A 21,984-nucleotide genomic window follows, 5' to 3' on the forward strand; every position below is an offset into this window, starting at 1 on the left:
TGTATTCAAGGTATAAGCTTTCGTATGCACACACACTTCCTCAGATGCAATGTTATGGAATGGAAGTAATCCATTCAAATTTATAGGTAGAGTGTGAGACTAACATACAACATAACAAAAATGGTTAACAGTTTCAGAGAGAAGTAGGAAAAAAACACACAATTTGGATTTATTTGTATTCACTTGAGATTGAATTGCAAGGGAAAATTTTGGCCACAATAAAAATGTTAATCTCTACATTAAGAGAATAATGGGCGAATAGGTGAATTGCTGACGGGTTAGCTGATATCTCAAGAATATTGGGGGGAAAGCCCTCTGGTTGCCCTTCAGTAATCTTAGTAATGTTCGCCCCAAGGTTGCCTTGCATTTTTTTCCCTAGCTGAAACCTCTTGAATCAGTTTTAATTAGGTTAAAGCTTCAATGCCATACATATTACTTTGACAGTAAAGTTCCACTGAAATTGATGGGCCTTACTTCACCTATTAGAATTTCCCCCCGGAGGAAAGCAGTGATAATATTTTATTGGTCACTAATCTGTGGCGCAGAGTGGTAAGGCAGCAGACATGCAGTCTGAAGCTCTGCCCATGAGGATGGGAGTTTGATCCCAGCAGCCGGCTCAGGGTTGACTCAGCCTTCTGAGGTCGGTGAAAATGAGTACCCAGCTCGCTGGGGGGTAAATGGTAATGACTGGGGAAGGCACTGGCAAACCACCTCGTGTTGAGTCTGCCATGAAAACGCTGGAGGGCGTCACCCCAAGGGTCAGACATGACTCGGTGCTTGTACAGGGGATACCTTTACCTTTTTAACCACATTCACATTGTTATAGTCTGTTACCTTTGTTATAGTTTAATGTTATTATTACTGTTGTTATGAAAAACATGTACTGTTCCATGTACTGCTTTCTACATTTTATATAAACCGACCTGAGCCTCAGGGAAGGTGGTAAGGTAAAGGTAAAGGTATCCCCTGTGCAAGCACCGGGTCATGTCTGACCCTTGGGGTGACGCCCTCTAGCGTTTTCATGGCAGACTCAATACGGGGTGGTTTGCCAGTGCCTTCCCCAGTCATGACCATTTACCCCCCAGCAAGCTGGGTACTCATTTTACCGACCTCGGAAGGATGGAAGGCTGAGTCAACCTTGAGCCGGCTGCTGGGATCGAACTCCCAGCCTCATGGGCAAAGTTTTCAGACTGCATATCTGCTGCCTTACCACTCTGCACCACAAGAGGCTCTTAGGGAAGGTGGTATATAAATACAAAAATAAATAAATGTAGCTCTAGGACAAATTTTGAGCCCGGTGGCACCTTTAAGACCAAAAAAGTGTTGTCATCCTAACAGCTAATACACTTGAATGTGTTATGTTAAGCTTTATTTTAAAAATATATATGTTACTCCTCAAAATACTACAAGTCTCTTTAGTTACATCAGACTTTTAGTATAACGCAGTCAGATAGTCGAAATGTTTGTAAGCATTGGTGTGGAAGTAGTGCGATTGAACGGGTTCCAAAGGAAAACCCCCGATGCGACAGGTCCGTGGCTTTTCGAGAAACGGTCAAAGTGATCCGGATATCACACTCAAGCCAGCCGGGTCAGTCAACAAAAGTGTGGCATGGCAATCGATCACAAATGCAGGGAAACTACGTGTCCCAGCATGCTATGCGTACCACATTTTTCTTCCCGGCTCGCCACGCGCTTCTGTTCTCTGATTGGTGGGAGTGGAGCAAATGTTGAAAAACTCCGTTTCTGTAATCCTGGTGTTTTTTGCATCATCCTTACGACACGGCGAATGCCCGTTCTGTTCCAGAGTGTAGTCCCGAGGAGTGCTGGGAGCTGTAGTCCCAGGAGGATTGTTTCCCGGGCGGCTCTAGGGGAAGGTAGGTGGGGACGCTGCCCCTCTCTCCCCTCCTCCGCCGACACGCAGCCTTCCCGCGACGCCTCTTGCCGGCCAGCCAGCGGCTTCTGCCCCGGGCCGCCCTCAGCCTTGCCTCGTGGCAGCGGGGAGGGAAGGCGGGGCCCCCTCCTGAATGGAGCAGGGGGAAGGTAACGACCGGCGCTCTGGGGGGGCAGCGGCGCAGCCCAGCTTGCAGGCGGCCCAGGGAGAGGGGTGGCTGCCCTGCTGCAGATGCTCCGGGGGAGAGGGAAGGCGGCTGCGCGTGGCTCGGCGGGCGGGGCACGGTGGCCTCGTGCTTCCCAAGGCCGGCTAGCTTGGGGGCCGCCTTAGCTCCCCTCGTGAAGAAAACCCACCTGCTGGCAGGCCGGGGCGCACAATGGCGATTGCACTCGTTATTATCCTCCCTCCCCCTGTGAAGGTCCGGCAAGCAAGCCCCGTTTACATGGTACAGTGGACGCGTGTGCGTTCACTGTAGACAGGAATCTGGGGACCAGCGCCTGCATAAGTGTGCTGTTTCAGTCACAAGTTTAGTTGTGTGTGGGTTGCATGTAGCATGAGAATTATTCCGTGTGCATATAAACGCAATGTGCATGTGAACGCTGCTTTAGTGTCCAAGCGAAAGGCGGCTTCCAGTTTTTGCCAGTCAGGATAAAGGATGATGGAGGAAGTTAAAAATAACTTAGTTGCAATTCTGGCATTTTTAGCAACCCTTAGCTTCTCGCCGGGGGGAGGGGGGAGGCAGTAGTTGGCCTGGAATCTGCTCTAGGATTTCCTCTGATTCCACGCTCTGCACATGAAATGATTCACACATACATGCCTTATCACATGACAAGACTGATAAGTGCTGGAGCGATAAGATACCTTGTTCTGGTGCTTTCACACAGTCACTTGATGGTATAGCCAAGTGATGCGTTTGTAGGGTCTGCGTAGCCTGTTCCTTTGCAGAGTTAGTTGCCTACTGAGATAAGCTTAGGTGTGGCTAATGCCATGTTGGAACAAGTTGTTAGTTTCTTAGTGTTGCTTAGATCATGCTCTGTAACATCTTAAGTGTTCTTAAAAACATACTACAGAAGATTGTATTTAAGAGAGGACCATTGGGGTATAATTTCATTATGAGTTATTATTTCATTATGAGTAAAATGAGTACCCAGCTTGCTGGGGGGTAAACGGTAATGACTGGGGAAGGCACTGGCAAACCACCCCGTATTGAGTCTGCCATGAAAACGCTAGAGGGCGTCACCCCAAGGGTCAGACATGACTCGGTGCTTGCACAGGGGATACCTTTACCTTTACCTTAACCAGGGTCCTGGACAATAAAGGCAGTTTTTTTTTTTTTTTTAATTCTTGATTGCTCACCTTCACTTGACAATCATCAGATGTTAAATGCCAAAATGTCAAGTGATGTACAGGCATTGACACCTTTAATGAAAACTAATCATTTAGCACATTTATCTGCAAGGAGGTAAGGCTTTTAACGACCTTAAATGCTGTGTTAAATTTTAGAGCATGAGCCTTATTAAAGCTGTTTGTAAATACAGAACTAAAATGTGTGACCTTCTGTATGCATGTTTTTGCTTTTTCATCATCTTGCTAATAATGAAGTAATGGTGAACAGTGCAATCCTATGCAGAGTTGCTCCTTCCTCTAAGTACATTGATTTAAATGGGTATAAAAATTCTTCAAAGGATTGCACAGTAAATCATCCTTCTGCCTTTCAGATACTTAGATCACAAAGTCTATGGACTTGTTTTTCTTAGCAAATCTTTGAAAGAGAAGGTCAAAGCTGCTTCTTGAAAACTCCTCTGTGTGAAGGCTTATTTAGTGGGATATCTTACTACTGCATATTGGAGTATTTGATATGTTTTGGAGGATTTACTTCAGTAAAGCAATCCCCCCCCCCCCCTGAATCTGTTCTGAAAATTATAGTGCTGCTTCAAAGAAAAACAATTGGTGAGAAAAGATGTCAAAGCCTTTGCATTTCATTACCCGTCTTGAAAGTTTTTGATATAAATGAGACCTTTATCTGAAATAAATATTCAAAATTTTCAGAATACTTGGTTTTAAGACTACCAGAAAAATAATTTTGTAAAGTATAAGTAGCTCTTTTATTGCCAAGCATGTTGTATTTGTCTAGTGTGGCTTGTTTTGTAGACTTTGAGCTGTTTTTTAGTAAGAAACTCAAACGTTGGCTCTCTCCTGCAACTATATACAAATGCTTAGTTTTCGTTCCACAGTGAGCATACTTAGCCAAGAACTGAAAGAGAGGTTGCCATACTGGAGCAGCCCCTGTGATAATGTAGGAGAGGCTTTAGGTTCAACCTGGGCATACTGGGATAACAATGTTTGCTCTTGTTCAGCAGCTGGTTTTTCTAGCTTAGTGTGGTACTGATAATCCAGCTAAATTATTCAGGTATGATTTCAACTGATAGAAAAGGGTTATGTACAACCCAAAGCATATATTCTCTTAATCTTTTTTGGCAACATATCACCCTATATTCTCTGGGATTAGAATGAAAGCTTTCCATAGAAAGATGATTAACAAGATAAGAACGTGACAACAACTGCTAAACATATTGAGCTAAACTGCTAAATGTATCTTCACAGTGTGATCCATCTATTTACCACTTCATTATATAATTACACAATATTGAAAATACAGGAGATATAAGCATGTTTGAACACAATCATTAAAATGTGTTGCAGTTGTTTCGCTTTGTGTAAATACTTCAGTTGCAAATGTAGAGTGTCATGTGCTCATATAAGGGGTGGCTTTCCAGCAAGGAGGGAAATAGTCCATCCATTCTTCTATGTAGAACAGTGATGTAGTGTAGAACACTCAGTGGCTCAGGAGCCAACAGTGGTTCCTTCTGAGAAACCTTGGGTTGATAGGAGGTTCTCACCTTGAAATGGCTATTGCGTAAGGATCGGTAAACTGTGAGCCTTCCTGATCTGTAGGCCCTGTGTTTTCCATACATCTCTTCTTTTTGGTCTCTGTGCTCTCATCCAACCACGCAGGCAGCAGCTGGGAGGGAGAGAAAGCTGGCTGTGGAAAAGAGAGGGTAAACTCATTCTCACCTCATGATAGCCACACAAAAAAAGAGCAGCCTGGCTACAGTGGGTGGTAGTGGTGTTACTCCCTGTTCTCCATGTCCAACTTGTTTTCCTCTCAGGATGCCTAAGCAATCTCTCTCGTTCACCTCAACTGTTCTGCCTTGTGTTGGAGACAGCAAGAAATCACAGAGGAAAGTAAAAGGCACAGATTCAGCAGTCATGGAGTGAGGAAGCCCTACATGCACATTGTTACTCTGGTAATTTAAGACTACAATTCTATAGGAAATATTAGATATACAGTATTTGCTGGCGTATAAGACTACTTTTCCCCCCTGAAAAACATGCCTCCTATACGCCGGGTGCACTTCAGTTGGGATAGACATAGCTGCCCATAGTGACCCATAGTACTGTAATGTAATGTAACAAACTCTATATTTTGAGTGGAAATGTTGGGGGGTCGTCTTATACGCCCAGTCGTCTTATACGCCGGCAAATACGGTATCTTATATGTATTGTGGTTTTTCCAACTGCCTTTGTATTTCATTTTAGTACCTGGTTGATAATGGATTTTTATGTCATTTCAGACAGACCTGTTTTAGTAAACTGCTAGTAGAATTTATTTACCTGTTCAGACAAATCCGCTTGTGTTGAGTTAACAAAGCGAGGTTGAACTGCAATTGACAAGAACTACTTGCTTCTAGTTTTCACCTCTTCCTTGTACCTCTGAATTGCTGTAGTATGCTGTCTCAAAGCTCCATCAGGCTTCCTGCAATGCCACTCCCCCCTTTTTTTGGATTTTTAAAATATTACCATGCTGAACAAATTAAATGGGAGTGTGTTGCAAGCAGTGGTAACCATTGAATCTACTTGGCTACATATTTTAGATTTTATGCTTTCTGTGCATAACTCTGGCCGATTATGCATGGGGGGGGATAGCGCGCATGCAGGGTGGAATGGCAGCGACTAAAATCACCGATAACGCATGGCGCCGGCTGCAAGCGTCTGCAGATTTGGTGCATGCCGCCAAAAAAGCCGTGTTAGCGAAACGCAGTAGAAAGCACAGCTTCCGGGTTACCGGGGCACAAACAGAAGCGGCGCCAGGGTCGCCTTGTGCATAATTGGTTACTCTGGGTTTTGCCGCCATTGCGTCCTGTCCCGTGCATAAGCGGTTTGCTTCGCTACTTCCCCCTCCGCGTTTTCCATGTGACCTGAAATCGCCGTTTCAGCGGCCGTGCATAATGTAAAAATACTGTTAATTAGACTTTGAGTCCTAGTTTTTTGCACTGAAATAGATTCAGGTGTACTTGCTTTGTTAATTAAAGAAATACCATGAACACGTTTAATTATAACACAGAACAAACTTGTCTACATATAGAATTTTCTGTAAGCGAGGTTGCAGTTGTTTGATTAGTTGGACTTTGAGCTAATATGTTGAGCTGAAAGGACAATTTCTTTCTTACTTTCTTCAGCTAGCTTGCTGTAGTGGTGGCCACTAATCTAGAGAACTGGGTTTGATTCCCCACTTTTCCACATGAAGCCAGCAGACTGACCTTGGATCAGTCACAGTTTTTCCAGAGCTCTCTCAGACCCACCTACCCCACAGGGTGAGGAAGGGTAGGCAATTGTAAGCCTGTTTGAGACTCTTTTGCATAAAGAGTTTTTTCTCTTCTTCATTTGCTTCTGGTAGCTTAAGTCCCAGTGGGGAGCTCAGTGGGCAAGTGAGAAAACCCTGTTTAAAAAGCTTCCAAAATGCTTGCATATACTACAGATTAGTATTGTGTCGTTGTAAACAAATTTAAAAAGAGAGCAGCAGACAAGGGGCTGAGTAAAATGGAGGCCATCTGACAGCCTATGCTCTGAGAAAGGCTTGATCTAAAGGTTGATCCAGCAAAGGCCATATTGGACTTTCAACTGGACTCCACTGAGGCTGCATTGAGGGCGTGTAAACAGCAGCAAGCTGCTTGTTTTCAGCTGATGTTCCATTAGCGTTCTCTATAGCCTATTATGCACGGCTGCTGAAACGGCAGCATGGAGAACGCGGAGGAGGAAGAAGCGAAGCAAACCACTTATGCACGGGACGGAACGCAACGGTGGCAAAACCCAGAGTATCCGATTATGCACGCGGCTACTCCGGAGCTGCTTCTGGTTGTGCCCTGGTCCTGGAAAGCTCCACTTTCTTCCACATCTCGCTAATGCAGCTTTTTCGGCGGCATACGTAGACTCTGCGCCCGGTTGCCGCCTACAGCGTGCATAATTGGTGATTTTAGCCGCCACCATTCCACCCCGAATGTGGACCTTCCACTACGTACATAATGGGCCTTAGTGTCATCCTATGCAGAGCTGCACCCTTCTAAGCCTACTGATTTCAGTGGTTCTGCCTAAGATGGCACTGTAATTCATATAACCTGGTGATATCTGGCCATGCAATAATTAGGGATGGAAAGAGGTCAACTGATGTTAGCCTCCCAGATCGTTTAAATTGTTTCATGATATGTGTAGTATTGAGATTCGCCCCTTGTAGGCAGCTCGATGGTGGGGTGGGGCTGGGCAAAAGTGTGTAGATGGTACCAATCTTTTTGCTCCCAGAAGTTTGATCACTCAGGAGACTTCTTGTTGAGGAGTGGGGAATCAAACTCGATTCTCCAGATTAGAGTCTGCCACATTTAACCATACACTGCACTGTTATCTGGGTCAAGATGATGGGACCACATCGCTTCTATTTTGAAGGCCTTTCACTGGCTGCTGATTAGTGTCTGGATGCAATTCAAGATGGTAGTGTTCATTTTAAAGCCCATCATGACCATGGGTCTTTGAAGCACTGCCTCTCTTTATACATCCATTTGTTCTTCCTGGCAGAGTCTACTGTTAGGACTCCCCTCCACCAAGGTATGGTTGGTAACATCTGGGCTTGAGTTTTCTCAACTACCTTATACCTCTGGAACAGCCTCCTGGAAGAGGTCCAGCAGTCCTCTTAGCTTTCTGGTGATGCTGCAGAACACTGTTCTGTAGATTGGGGGGGGGGGGGGGGAGTAGCATAAGGTGTTCGTAGACTGTTAATTTGTAAAAGTTTCACAAATCACCATAATACATTTGGCTTGAACCAAATACAATAATTACATGCTTTTTCTCCTGAGATGTTCAGGGGAAAGGCAATCGTCTAAATTCTTTGAATAAATAATGGGACTTATATTGCCCAGTTATGGAATATGCACAAGATTTTTTAAAGCACAAATTAGTTCTGGATTTTGCTATTTGTTGGGATACATTTCTGCCCTTGCATTCAAGGTGAAACTAACATAGTATTGCACAATAAAAAGCATGCTGGGTTTCATCTCTGGACATAGGAGTCATTTTCATAAGAATTAAAAGCTTGATGCGTGACATCAAAAAGACATTAACAAGAATATTTTCCTGCTTATATCTGGCTTGTGGGTACTAATAAGACTGGCTGAAATTGGGTTAGACAACTTCATACAGAATAATATAGCAAAAATAATGATTGGTTTTAATTAAGCTGACTTCTTGCTATTGCCTGTTTCCTTTGCAGATGTATACAGTTTCTACCGAAGGTGAATGGGACAATCCTGTGAAAGATAAGGAAGCTGGGGCATAGCAATAGAAATGGATGAACAAGCTCTTTTGGGGTTAAATCCAAATGCTGATTTAGACTTCAGGCAACGAGTAAGTTTAATTTGTGACTACAGTTAGTTTGATAAATGCCAGTTCAGAGTAAGCAATAAAGACCTATAGCCGAAGTTGTAGAAAGTCGATTCAAAATGGTATGTAACTGATTTTGTTTTCCACTTCATTAATTCCACTCACCCCTGACTCTGAGCTCTGTGTCTCCATGGGATGCATCATGCCCTGGTCTTACAGTCTCCTCAGCACTTGTCCGCTTGCTGCTACTATGTAAAGCATACAGGGTGTTTGTAGTCCCTAAGTTTTTCCCCATCTTTCTCTTTTTTAAATTGCCCCTCCGTCAATTTGCTCCCAGGGTTTCTGTGCATCTCCTTGTATTCCTGTTTTTCAACCATTACCCAGTTTTGTTCCTTTGCTTCAGTGGCATTAAAAAATGACTGCAGTTTCTAAGTATATGCTGTAATCTGCTACCTCCAGCTTAGAATATGTAAAATAATGTACAATTCTAGAATTTGTATTGACTTGGGAAAGGTCTCTAAATATGCCACTCTCTCTCCTAAGCTGCATTTTGAAGAAAGTCTCTCTTTTTTGTTATATTCATCATTTCAGGCACTAGCTTATTTTGAGCAGCTAAAGGTCTCTCCAGATGCTTGGCAGGTGTGTGCTGAAGCTTTAGCCCAAAGAATTTACAGGTAAAAAAATTACATCAATTGCTTTCTCTAATTGGGTAGCATTTTGCAGTTTTAAGATTTTGTCTGGTAACTGGAATTTTGCCAAGCAAATCTTACTGTTTAAAGCCATATGATCTGGGTTTGTTGCTGGGGGATAGTCAAGTCATGGCTGATTTAAGATGACCGTGTAGGGTTTTGAAGGCGAGAAACATTCAGAGGTGGTTTGCTATTGCCTACCTCCATGTCACAGCCCTAGCATTCCTTGGTGGACTCACCTCCTAATACTAACCAGGGCTGACCCTGCTTAGCTTCCAGGATCCAATGAGAGCCCTGTGGGCTTACCAGGTCAGGTGGTGTTGGGTAGCCTTAAATAGTAATTTCATGTAGCAAGCTTTTATAGCCATTCTGAAGCAGCAGATGAAAAACTGAAGCTACTGAAGCAACCTTTTAAAAAATCTGCACAGCCAGTCAGATCTCCATTGGGTAATCAGATGCTCTTCTGGGCAGAAGCCTTACCTGGCCTCATCCACTTTGTAAAACCTGTTACTTAGAGGCCTGAATATGTGTTGGTAGGTGCCACATTGGGGAACCCTGGCCCCAACTACTGGTCAACTAAACTACTTGACCAAAAGACTGGAAGCTTGCTTTTTAAAGGATTCTGCTCCCTGTGTATAATTCTGTGTTTGTGCAGGGCAGTCATGGAATACACCCAAATAAAATTGGCAGCTGTCAGAATTTTAAGTGCTCAACTTTGTGCTAAAATATCTTATATGGTTTTTAGGGTGGTATTTTTTAAGGAATTAGCAGTATTTGTATCTACTATTAAAATTATGCACTTAAAGTTTGCATAATATTTCAATAGTTTTTAGCTGTATTTACATAAACTTTATGCCAGTTAAAGGTGACTGACTAGTTCAGTAGTTTGGATTGCATTGTATTTCTCTTTCCAGTGATGACCACATCAAGTTCTTCTGCTTTCAAGTTCTGGAGCACCAAATCAAATACAAGTAAGAAGTCTTATATCTGCACAGTTTTAGTGAATGAAAAAGGAATTTAGGAAGGGTTATTTATTTATATAATGTCATTTATTGTCATTTTAAATATTCAGGTAGCTTGAAAATTGCATCATTGCAGTCCCAGCTGTGTAATAAATGCTGTGAAAAAGCAATGAATTGCTTGATCAGTGCTCCAGTAGTAAGAACTGGAGGAAAAGCTGAACAACCAATACTTTCCTTTATGATCAGTTGTATCCCTCAAGAAGCTTAGTAGGGGAAATCACCAGAGCTTGCCTAGTTATTGCAATAGGACCAAAACCTGCTACTGTTTGTGAGAAGGGGAAAGCCCTCTTCCTATCCTCACAACACAACATGAGGAAGATTAGACTGAAAGAAAGTGACTGTCTGAAGTGAGCTTTTTGCCATGGCTGGATTTTTTTATCCCAGGCCTATTAGATCCCAGTCTGACACTCCAATACTGTGAAATATTCTATATCCCCCCAAAGCATTAGAATCATTTTACCTTTTGACTTTATTCAGCCTCATAACATTCTGATGATGAAGTTTTTTGGCAGGAATTATATATTCTAATTTTGAAGGGGGAAAAAACCCTTTTATATATAGACAGGACCATAACCTACTAAATTCCTTAAAGCTGAAATGAAGCTAAGTATTCTTTTTATGTTTTTTAGGTATCCTCAGTTAACTGAAGTACAGCATCAGCTAATTAGGGAAACCCTCATAGCATGGCTCCAAGCTCAGGTAGGTTTGAACACAGGCTCTGCATTATACTTTGTTTACCAAAGTCAGTATAATCTACTCCGACTGGAAGCTGCTTTCCTGGGTTTTAGGTGGAGGTCTTTCACGTTGCATACTACCTGAGCCTTTTAACTGGGAATGTCAGATATTGAGCCTGGACCATTTGCATGCAAAGCAAATGCTCTACTACTAAGGATTCTTCCTAGATATCTGCATATGGTTGTCATGAAGTATCTGTTTTTAATTATTTCTAAGTTTTTAATGTGCATATATTTCCCATATATTCTTTTACATAGCCTCGTTCATGAAGTTATAATTTTTCCTCCCTTAGATGGTGAATTCTCAACCAGAGAAGACATTTATACGAAACAAAGCAGCTCAAGTCTTTGCTTTGCTGTTTGTTACTGAATATCTCACAAAATGGCCCAAGTTTTTCTTTGATATTCTGTCAGTAGTAGGTCTTAATCCTCGAGGAGTGGATTTGTACCTTAGAATCCTTATGGCGGTTGATGCTGAATTGGTAGATAGAGATGTTATTCACACATCTGAGGCAAGTACTTTCTCTATAGTACACATTTACATGTAGAATAACACTACTAAAAATGTTCCTGTTCTGAACATCTTCAAACACCATTGTTCCTATAATTTATATGAAGCCTTAATACTAATATGTTTACAAATCTCTTCCTGGTGTTCTTGTATCTAACATTTGGTGCAGAGCAAAATGTTAAAGGAAGTCTTCAGAATGTGGCTTGGGGCTTTGGGCTGTGTCCCTTCCTTCATGCTACAGCAGAAAATGCTGAATTATGGGAGTGGGACTGGAAGTCTGACATAGTAAATGGGCAGAAAAGTTCCCAATCTATGAAAATCCTCTATGGCATCCAACCAAGGCATTGCCTTGCAGAGGTGGCCAAACTGTGGCCCTCTAGCTGTCTGAAAATTCATGGGAATTGTAGTCCATGGATATCTGGAGAGCCACAATTTGGCCACCCCTGCCTTGGGGTATTTCTTTGACATTGGTTACATGGAAGCTGTTGACAAGCACACCATCCCCAGTCATCTGAAAAGCGGAAAACAATCTTTTGCATTTACCATAACTGTCCCAAATTTCTGTCATATCAGGTATGTTGTATGCTTGAGATCAAGAGCTGTTGTGCTTGCCCTTGTCTTGTTCCTAGTCCCAACACTTCCAGCTTGCTACCAAGGCAGTACCACCGTTTTGTTCACAGACACTCCTGGTGTGTTTACAGGAGGCTCGCAGAAATACCTTATTAAAAGATACCATGAGGGAACAGTGCATTCCAAGTCTAGTGGAATCCTGGTACCAAATCTTGCAAACTTACCAGTATACAAATTCAGAGCTGACGTGCCAGTGCCTTGAAGTAGTGGGTGCATATGTCTCTTGGATAGAACTGAGCCTCATCGCCAATGACAGGTAATATTTCTCTTGAATTTATTGCGCAAGCACTCTTGCAAATGCTTATAGCGACCCGCAGCAGTCTCTAGAAAACTGAAAGATGGGGAAGTTGTATTTTAAGTAGCACCTTAGGATTCCAAAAATGACCCACTGTCTGAATTTAAATCACTGTAGCAGAGGTGCACGTTTGCCATTGATTTTATACATATAAATGTAAATGATATCTGTATATATGGTGTAATGGGTGCTGAATAAAGCTTTTCTCTCTTTTTAAGGTTTATAAACATGCTGCTAGGTCATATGTCTGTAGAGGTTCTACGGGAGGAAGCATGTGACTGTTTGTACGAAATTGTAAATAAAGGAATGGATCCAATTGACAAAACAAAGCTGGTTGAGACGTTGTGTCAAGTATTGCAGTCTGCAGGCATTTTCAGTATTGACCAGGTTAGTTGCTTCCCATACAAGAGCTTTGCTGGATTTAGAACACTGGCACAGAAAGAGAAACTGCAGTCACATGATCTCAGCTGTGTATTAATGGGTTGCCCCCACGAGGCTGCCTGAATGCAGTTTTTTTCTTGATTGACTGATGGCTATCTCTGCTGCTATTCTCTTTTTCGACACAACCCCTCTCCAATAATTTGTAGCCAGTGCTGTTTATTTATCAGATGGCTGAACCTAGAATTAGTGGGGATTTGAACCTAGATTTCCCTGTCATGAAGCATTCTTGGGCATCTTTGAACTAAACTTGCACTCACCTTGGCCGTTCTCACAGGGTTGTTTGACTCTAAAATAGCAAAAGAGAACCATGTGTGCTATCTCAAGTTCCTTGGGGGAAAGAATGGGATAAAGATGTGATGAATTTGGAATTCACCTCCTCATTCCACTTTGTACCTTGACCTGCACTGTTGGAGTTGACAATTCCACTAGAGAAAGAGACTAGCCAAAGATGGATTCTCAGAGCTTAACTCAGGGGTGGGCAAACTGTGACCCTCCAGATGTCCATGGACTAAAATTTCCGTGAGCCGCTGGCAGAGACTCATGGGAATTGTAGTCCATGGACATCTGGAGGGCCACTGTTTGCTCACCCCTGGCTTAACTCCATACAGGAAAATTAATATATTTAAGTGTCTTCAAAGTGATTGCAGAAAAGTGATTTTAGATAAATGCTGAATTTGACTTTCCTCTTATTTATAGCCTTTTGAAAAATAACCAGGCTGTTCCATTTACTTTCAAATGTTAATCTGATCTTCTTCACAGGAAGAAGATGTAGACTTCCTAGCCAGGTTCTCCAAGCTGGTCAATGGAATGGGGCAGGCGTTGATAGCTAGTTGGACTAAACTAGTGAAGAGCGAAGATATGAAGAACGCTCAAGATACTCTGCAGGCTATTGAGACAAAAGTGGCCCTCATGTTGCAACTTCTCATTCACGAAGATGATGATATCTCTTCTAATATTATTGGGTTTTGTTATGATTATCTACATATACTGAAGCAGGTAAATTAAAGTCCTTACAGTGTTAACAGGATTACAAGTTGGGCTCCTTGAAAAATGTGTGGAAGTTGCTTCAAAAGTATATTGTGTTCTTGTTTTGTAGCTTCCTATGCTTTCAGAACAGCAAAAAGCTAATGTAGAGGTAAGAATTACAAATATTTCCTCTTACTTTTACTCCTACCTACTCGAATATGTAGCTGGTAAGTTATTTTACCACCTCAGCAAGGAACCACCCCAAAGCCACATTTGACTGCCATAGGCATGTTTTTTAAAATACTTGAAAATGAATAGTTTGCATCATAACTCAAATGTAATGTGAGGCAGATTTCAGTTTCCCATGATTTCAGCTCATGGGAATTGTAGACCTTGGACATCTGGAGGGCTGCAGTTTGACTACCCCTGGTCAGGTCTATGCAGCTGGACTTGCTTGTCCTTGAGAGGCTTTTGTTGATTGAATGTTACTTTCCTGGTAGTCTGTTCAGTTGGATTTAGATTGTTGAATTAGTGATAAAACATCTCTGCTTCACGCAATATCATGCAGTGTTGCACTAAACTATCTTTCCACCTGTTGCTGTTTCTTGCAAAATTATGAGACAGCACTAACCATAATAGTTTTCATTACCACAGGCAATTATGTTAGCAGTCATGAAGAAATTAAGATACGATGAGGAATACAACTTTGAAAATGAGGTAAGGTGTTCCATTTGGTCATGTAGTTAGTTCACTCATTACAGAAACAATACAAGTGTCTTGGCAAGATTTCAAGACAGCTTAAATTAAATGATTATTACTACTATTCTAACAGTCACCGGTAGGAGAATCTTTTTGAAGCTGTAGAGCCTTAGAGCCAGTTCTAATTTTGATTGGTAACAAATGTACATGGTTATGCACATACATGTGTGCACAGAGGATCAGGTGCCTATCAGCTGAAACCAAGCATTTTTAATGCACTGTTAGACACAAAGAAGTGTCTTGTTTTTTGTAGTCTCTGTGCACTCACATGTATAGGAACGCCAAAGGCCATGCAGTGTATCATTCAGAAACCTCTAGAGCCAAGTTTAAAAGCTTTTTCTGGCATCACCTATCTTGAGGTCAGAGGACAAATACACACATTTTGATGAGATAGAGCCACACCTTCCTGCTCAGTATTTTTTTCAACCCCTACTGAATCACAAAGGAGTTTCTCTGTCTAATTACAATGAGCTAGGCTAGACTGTTTTTACTCTTGGACTGTCGTCTGGCTTTGTCCATTGGATCTCCTACCTAGGAAGAGAGGGCCTCTCTTTCTCTTGAGAGCCTTTGCCCTCACTCATTCCTGGCTTAGTTTCTTAAATGTTAGATAAGGTTGATCAAGTTCAAGTAAGTCTCCAGATATTAGGGGAGGTTTTCTGCTTAAGTAGCCATCTTTGGACATGCTCTACTCCTGCAGAATCCCAGGTGTAACAGGACTTTTCCATAACACTTAAGTCCCAGCCAACTTCTTGCTGGAAAAATCCCATCCTTGGCAGTCTCCACAGAGGCAAAAAAAAAAACTCGGTGAGATCTAGAATTGTAAAGTATTTGATGACTTGGGCTTCAACTTACATTATTTTATTGCATAGTGTAGTGCTTGGGTGAAGAGGGTACTTGGGACTGAAATTTTACAAGTAATATAGAACAGTATTTATTTAAAATATTTATAACCTAATCTTTCTCCTGATAGCTCAGGACTCCTAAACACTATTAGCCAAACTTTTGCTTAATATGCTTAACACCAGCAGAGTCATAGCAGGGCTTGGGGGCAATAATATGGAAGGTCTTCTTTATGAGATATTCAGATTCACAGATTTACTCTAGAAGAGTTCCCAACCTTGACTATGATGTGCCCTGGTCAGGTTTGGGTTTCACTAGTCAAGTCAGGATTAGGAGGATGTTCTCAAAGGGAGGAGAGGTGGCTTCCTTGTTGGCTTGCCTGTCATGATGGAGGGAGAACATTTAGTGTCATGTATCATTTTTCCCCTTGCAGTAGAGATGGACTACCAGTATAAGGGGCACATTGGCAGTAGGTATCATTAGCACAGTGCAGTGGTGATTTAGATCCCCTAAACCGGGACATCTTTGGTCTCCGTTGGCACGAAGGAAATGTAAGATTCCTCTGGAAACTCCTAATTCATTATATAATCAAATGATTTGTATCCCAACAGTCAAATAACTGGTTTACATCTTATTTGCATACTCTACAGAGAATGTAAATTAACATACTGGCGAATGTCATCCTATTGCTTATGTCACCAGGGTGAAGATGAAGCAATGTTTGTAGAATACCGAAAACAGCTCAAACTGCTGTTGGACAGGCTCGCGCAGGTTTCGCCTGAATTGCTGTTGATTTCTGTACGCAGAGTTTTTAACACTACACTGCAGTAGGTTTCGTTTTACTTCTTCCTTTACAGGCTTTTGCTAGTTTGTTTTAACCATTTGCTCTTATCTTCAACGTCAGCAACTTTGGTTGGAACCATGCATCAGACTGCTAGAGTGCAAAGTTATGTTGCTCTTCAGCTGTCATTTGCAGGCGAGTTAATGAAGCCATGGGTCTATGTAGCTTCATTAGGCCCCAAGAAAAGGGAAGCTTACTAAATGCAATCATTCTTAGTTCTTTTATAAGAGAACAGTCTGTCTTGTTGCCAGCACTGCTTTGGCTAGAGTGACGTCGAGGCAAAATCTGTTAAATGAAAGGGTTAAGTGAATGGGAGCGCTGTGAACGTTTATAAACTCACTGGCATATAAAACAAAGAGGAGGAAGAGTTCAGTACCTGAGAAAGTATGCTCAGCAATTCGTAAGGAATGTAAGCACATATCCAATTTTTTAAATTAGTTATTACTGTTTTAATCCATTGGTTGTATCCTACCATGCTTTTCATCTAACATAAGAAGAGCTGCTTTAGTTAGAGGGAAATTTCTGGCCCTGGAAGACCTTATTGCCATTTGCTGAGCAGTAGAATACAGCTCACTGCTGCCCTTTTAGAGTAAGAAGCTTTTTGGTTGGCCAAAGATGCTTCGCAGAGGAAAGGGAGCAGTTAGATCCAAGTCGTAATGTAGATCTAGCGCTTCCAAGAAGAAATCTGGATCTCCCATCCGGATAGCTGCATAACTGCGCACATGGCTTTGTTTAGTAGTACAATGGCATCTGATGTTCCCAGATTATATTATTGAACCCATATTTAACCAGCCATGCCAGACTACGTACTTTGCCAGTTGCACTCTCTGAAAAAACATGTTATAAAAAACATATTTAATCAAAGCTGGAAAGGAATATAAGACATGTCTTTAACATGAAAAATAAAATATTGCATGCAAACTACCTTTGTAATGTTCACTTGGTGAGGATTTATGTGTTGCTTCCTTGCCCACACATTTCCATAAGGGTCTGTTGGCAGGAGTGCTTCTTAGTTGTTAATGAAGATTTCAAGTTCATTAATGCTGCATTTACTTAGCCATGTTTTTTTTTTGTAGGAATTGGCAGACCAAGCCATTTATGGAACTAGAAGTAGCAATAAGGCTGCTATATATGTTGGCTGAGGCTCTTCCAGTATCTTATGGTGCTCACTTTGCAGGTGATACAAAAGCCAGTGCTCTGCAGGATATGATGCGGACTGTAAGTACAACAAACAGGCATGGTTGATAAAGTACTCTGTTTCTGCCTCTCTATGCGGGCCTACCCTTGTCCCTGACCCGGAAATGGCAATTGGTGCAGAATGCGGCTGCATGGGTCCTTATCAGGCCTTCCTGGAGGGCCCATGTGCAGCCGCTATTGAAACAACTTCATTGGCTGTCAATCTGCTTCTAGATCAAGTTCAAGGTCTTGGTTTTGACCTTTCAGGCTTTATGCAGCTTGGGCCCTGCCTACCTTTGGGACCGCCTGCCTCCTTATGCCCCCCCGCTCAGCACTGCTCTCTGTGGGTATGAATCTGCTGAAGGTCCCAGGGCCTCAGGAGGCCCATCTGGTCACGACCAGGGCCAGGGCCTTTTCGGTCCTGGCCCCTACATGGTTGAATGAACGCGCGGACAAGCTGTGGGCCCTGTTGGGACTCTCTGGATTACACAGGATCTGCAAAACGGAGCTCTTCCACCAAGCATTTGGTCGAGGCCGCGTGGGAGCCCCAGGGTTTTTGATTCCCCCCCCCCCCAAGGCCCTATTGAACTGAAATGCTAGATTGGGGAGGGGCCTAATTTCATCCTCTAGCCAGGTTTATTCCATCTTATGTAATGCTTTCAATTACTATTTCATCTACAGTGACCGATGCCCAGAATAGGGGGGATCGTTATATTAGGCTGCCGCCATTTGCCATATGTTGTAAACTGTTTTAATTGTTTTATGGGGATTTTAAATTGTCCGGATGTTCCTATTTTGTTAACCGCCACGAGCCAGTTATGGCAGCAGTGGTATAAAAATCGAATAAATAATAATAATAATAACTAAGGGAAAATCCTAATTGAGCTGCTCACCCTGTCTTGTCTTATTTTCTCCTCCTCCTGTAGTTGGTTACCTCGGGGATTAGTGCTTATCAGCATACCTCCGTTACACTGGAATTCTTTGAGACTGTGGTCAGATATGAAAAATTCTTCACCATTGAACCTCAGCACATTCCAAATGTTCTAGTAAGTTCATACTAAAAAATATGGAGTATCCATGCCACTGTGTTTATTCTGGATTTTAAAAGAAAGGCAAAAATATTGTGGTGCTTGCTTGCCTTGTTATATTATGCTCTTCTTTTGTATAAGAGATTCTGGAGGCTTTAAGTGCTAATGAGGCTTCCCAATCTTAATTGCAGATGGCCTTCTTGGATCACAGGGGTCTACGCCATACCAATCCAAAAGTTCGAAGCAGAGTAGCGTACCTTTTCTCCAGATTTGTAAAGTCTCTCAAGTAAGCTGCTGGAAACTGGTGACTTAATTTAAAAATTCCCTGGAATTGAAAAGTGGTGGGTTGGGGGAAGGTGGGTTATGAACCAAAAAGCTGAATATGGAGCTTGGTGCCTCACATATATCACTTTTAGATAGCCTCTCCCAGTGATGGGCTCAAACATGTCTTTTCACAGTCACAGAATATCACAATATGAAGTTTGGAGGGCACTGAAAAGTGTCTCTTTTATAGCAGTGTGTGTGGATGTGGGCAAAACCTGAATTCAATCAAATGTTATTAATTCTTTTCTGGGATAATTAATCACGTCTCTCTCCCCACCCTCACATATGATTCACTTATGGTGTAGCCTTCTCTGTACCCCACAAAAATAACTGTTGGTTGTTGTGAAATTATAAACTGGTTTAAGTTATGCATGGGGAAGAAGGCCACAGAATAGGAAGGAGGTACACAAAACAGGCCTTCCAAAGCTCACTCTTGTAAAAAGAAATCATGCCTTGTTTGCTATGTCTGACTTGTGCTTTTATGAAGGCCCTAGCTATACCAAATAGTTGGCTATTTTTTTTCTCTTGGGATGCTTATTTTTTGGCATGAACATAAACCCAGGGAGGGAAGGGAAATCGCCCAGGAAGACAATCTGTTTCACTTCCCTCTCCTTCAAATTGTGTGTGGTGAGTGAAGTTGACAAGTTCAATGGCTTGCAGCCATTTAAATCTAACTGTTGATGAGCAGACCCACCCCACTATTAGGTTGAAATGACTGGCAATCATTTCATTGGTTTGTTTCACTTCCCCAACACACACACAGGCCTGCCAGCCATTTCAACCTAACAGCAGGATGGGTGCCTTGTCAGCTGGCAGGCTAAAATGACCTGCCAGCCATTTTACCTAAGATGTCAGCTGCAGACCTGGGTTACTCAGCTGTTGGGTTTCACTTACCCAAACAGCCTACCAAAAAGAAACCTGGTAAATGTTCTGGGATGGCACCTTCCCTGTACGTCAGTTGGGGACTCCAAACTGCCTCAAGTTCAGCCTGAATTTTGGCTCATGAGACAGTTCGTGCCCATCTATAGGACATGGTTCTGAAATATCTGTGTCAGCTTCCAAATATACCCAATTTTTTACAGGTGCTTTTGAATTAGTGTTCTCTTAGACATGTATTAATGCTTCACTGTATGACATGTAGTTTACTCTATTATTATTATTATTATTATTATTATTAATAATAATAATAATAATAATAAGATTTATTTCCAGCCACTCCCCGTAGGCTCGTAGCGGGTCACAATAGTCTTATCCCCATTAAAATACTTTAAAAACAATCCCAACATGGCGGAAGCTCTCATTATTCCTATCCCCTGCTATCAGAGCGGCAGGGAGGGTGGGGAGGAGATCTAACTTACTAGGTCCGGGGGGGGGAATGCTGGCACTCATTAGCTGACCCCGGCCTCAACCAAAAACCTGGTGGAAGAATTCCGTCTTGCAGGCCCTGCGGAAAGCTGGTAAATCCCGCAGGGCCCGCAGCTCACCCGGGAGCTCATTCCACCAGGTAGGGGCCTGGACCGAAAAGGCCCTGACCCTGGTCGAGGCCAGGCGCGCTTCTCTAGGGCCAGGAACAATCAGGAGATTCTCCCCGTCGAGCGGGGAGAATAATACTAGCAAGAAAGCCCATTGCAGCCAGGAATGCAATCGGCACTAGGACCCAGGGGTCACCGGGAAGTGCAGATCTTTCTCTGTGTCTATTTCTCTCCCTCTCGCTGCGTGTCTCTTCGTGTGCCTCGCAGCAAGAGGTATAGCAGGTAATCAGGGCTCGTTCTTAGGAGGGAAAAAGAGCTGGTGTGCAGTTTGGGGCAGCTCTCTCTGTCTCTCTCTCTCTCCGTGGCAGCAAGTGCCATAGCAGGTAATTAGGGCTCGTGCTTAGGAGGAAAGCAGGGCTGGTCAGCAGCCTGGGGCAGCTCTCTCTGTGCCTCGCTCTGCCTGCCTCATAGCAGGAGCGATAGGAGGGAATGAGGGCTCATGTTCAGTCTGGCAGGGCTCTGTGCATCTCTGTTGCTGGCATGCCTGAGAGGAATGTGGCTAGCATCCAGGGAGGGAGGGTGGGAGCTGTAGGGGCAGGGCCAATCAGGGTGCAGCCAGCATTGCTGGCTGCACCCTGATTGGTCCTATTCCAACTAAGACAACCGAACACATCCCACCCCCCAGGCTGTTTCACAAATATATTGAGGAACCAGGGATGGATAGATAAAGAAGGGATGCATAAGGGGGGCATGTTATGCTGTGGTCTGTAGTGTGAGGTGAGATTCTTATTAATAACAAACCTTTATAGTTTTTCTTTACATTGAACAACTTAACATTGAACAACCAAAAATATAGGTAAAAATTGTTGAAAAGTTTAAAAACCATTTTATTCTTCAGCAAACAAATGAGCTCTTTTATTGAAGATGTTCTAAACAGAATACAAGATCTACTAGAACTCTCTCCACCCGTGAGTATTTTTTAATTCTTGAGCATGAGCAGTGGAAATCTGTAGTTCAGAAATGTGAGGCTCATTGAGGCAAGAGGAGGGACAAGCAACTTAATTTGCTATTAAAATATAAGATCTGAAGTATGCACACATCAATACATTTTATATGATGTTGAGGTGACTTCTGGATTACTAGGCTTAAGTTTGCCTCATTGGGTTATTTCTTTAAAAGAATTATCCCTGCATGTTGCAAAATAAAATTTCAGATCTTGGGCTTATGTCTTCACAAATCATCCAGATGTTTAAAGCTAGGTGTCTCCTCAAAGGTAATGAGTTAGAAACTGTCTGGGCCTTACACAGACATATATTTCAGTCACAAGCTAGTTTGCTCACTGTTTTATAACTGGATATCCCAGAAGCCTGGAATTCATTATCTGACTACATTTTAAGATAAACTAGCTTTTATACTAAATATATGAGATTACCACATAATAGTAGATTCAGGCAGCTTCTCCAAAGTAGAATGCAGTGAAATCACCCAATTAAATGTCTGCTCTGGCATCTTTGCTACATTTGCAAAATTTGTCTGATGAAATAATTATCATCCAGTTAGCATCTAGAACCTGGATTCATTCCAATGAATGAATTACCTTTACTACAAGGGCATTGAGGTAGTTTGCAGAATCTAGCATAAACATCATACCATGCTG

The 21,984-nt window shown here is 42.5% G+C and overlaps 1 protein-coding gene across 4 annotated transcripts in view; it reads left to right on the forward strand.

Moving 5' to 3' along the window:
• The first annotated feature begins 1,715 nt into the window (after nucleotides 1-1,715).
• XPOT (exportin for tRNA) overlaps nucleotides 1,716-21,984 on the forward strand; it is a 30,090-nt gene continuing 9,821 nt past the window's right edge. The window contains exons 1-17 of one of the 4 annotated variants that reach the window (XM_077338694.1): nucleotides 1,772-1,874; nucleotides 5,062-5,199; nucleotides 8,490-8,623; nucleotides 9,191-9,273; nucleotides 10,203-10,259; nucleotides 10,940-11,009; nucleotides 11,338-11,556; nucleotides 12,257-12,441; nucleotides 12,699-12,867; nucleotides 13,681-13,917; nucleotides 14,018-14,056; nucleotides 14,542-14,604; nucleotides 16,189-16,313; nucleotides 17,404-17,545; nucleotides 18,430-18,549; nucleotides 18,723-18,817; nucleotides 21,226-21,295. In XM_077338694.1, coding sequence (XP_077194809.1) covers nucleotides 8,564-8,623; nucleotides 9,191-9,273; nucleotides 10,203-10,259; nucleotides 10,940-11,009; nucleotides 11,338-11,556; nucleotides 12,257-12,441; nucleotides 12,699-12,867; nucleotides 13,681-13,917; nucleotides 14,018-14,056; nucleotides 14,542-14,604; nucleotides 16,189-16,313; nucleotides 17,404-17,545; nucleotides 18,430-18,549; nucleotides 18,723-18,817; nucleotides 21,226-21,295 — 1,734 coding nt within the window. In that variant the 5' untranslated portion in view covers nucleotides 1,772-1,874; nucleotides 5,062-5,199; nucleotides 8,490-8,563. Of the gene's footprint in view, nucleotides 2,041-5,061; nucleotides 5,200-8,489; nucleotides 8,624-9,190; nucleotides 9,274-10,202; nucleotides 10,260-10,939; nucleotides 11,010-11,337; nucleotides 11,557-12,256; nucleotides 12,442-12,698; nucleotides 12,868-13,680; nucleotides 13,918-14,017; nucleotides 14,057-14,541; nucleotides 14,605-16,188; nucleotides 16,314-17,403; nucleotides 17,546-18,429; nucleotides 18,550-18,722; nucleotides 18,818-21,225; nucleotides 21,296-21,984 lie in introns of all 4 variants that reach the window. The other 3 variants (XM_077338693.1, XM_077338692.1, XM_077338691.1) reach the window with 3 other exon arrangements.

The sequence above is a fragment of the Paroedura picta genome, chromosome 5 (genome assembly GCF_049243985.1).
Source record: "Paroedura picta isolate Pp20150507F chromosome 5, Ppicta_v3.0, whole genome shotgun sequence".
Classification (NCBI taxonomy): domain Eukaryota; kingdom Metazoa; phylum Chordata; class Lepidosauria; order Squamata; family Gekkonidae; genus Paroedura; species Paroedura picta.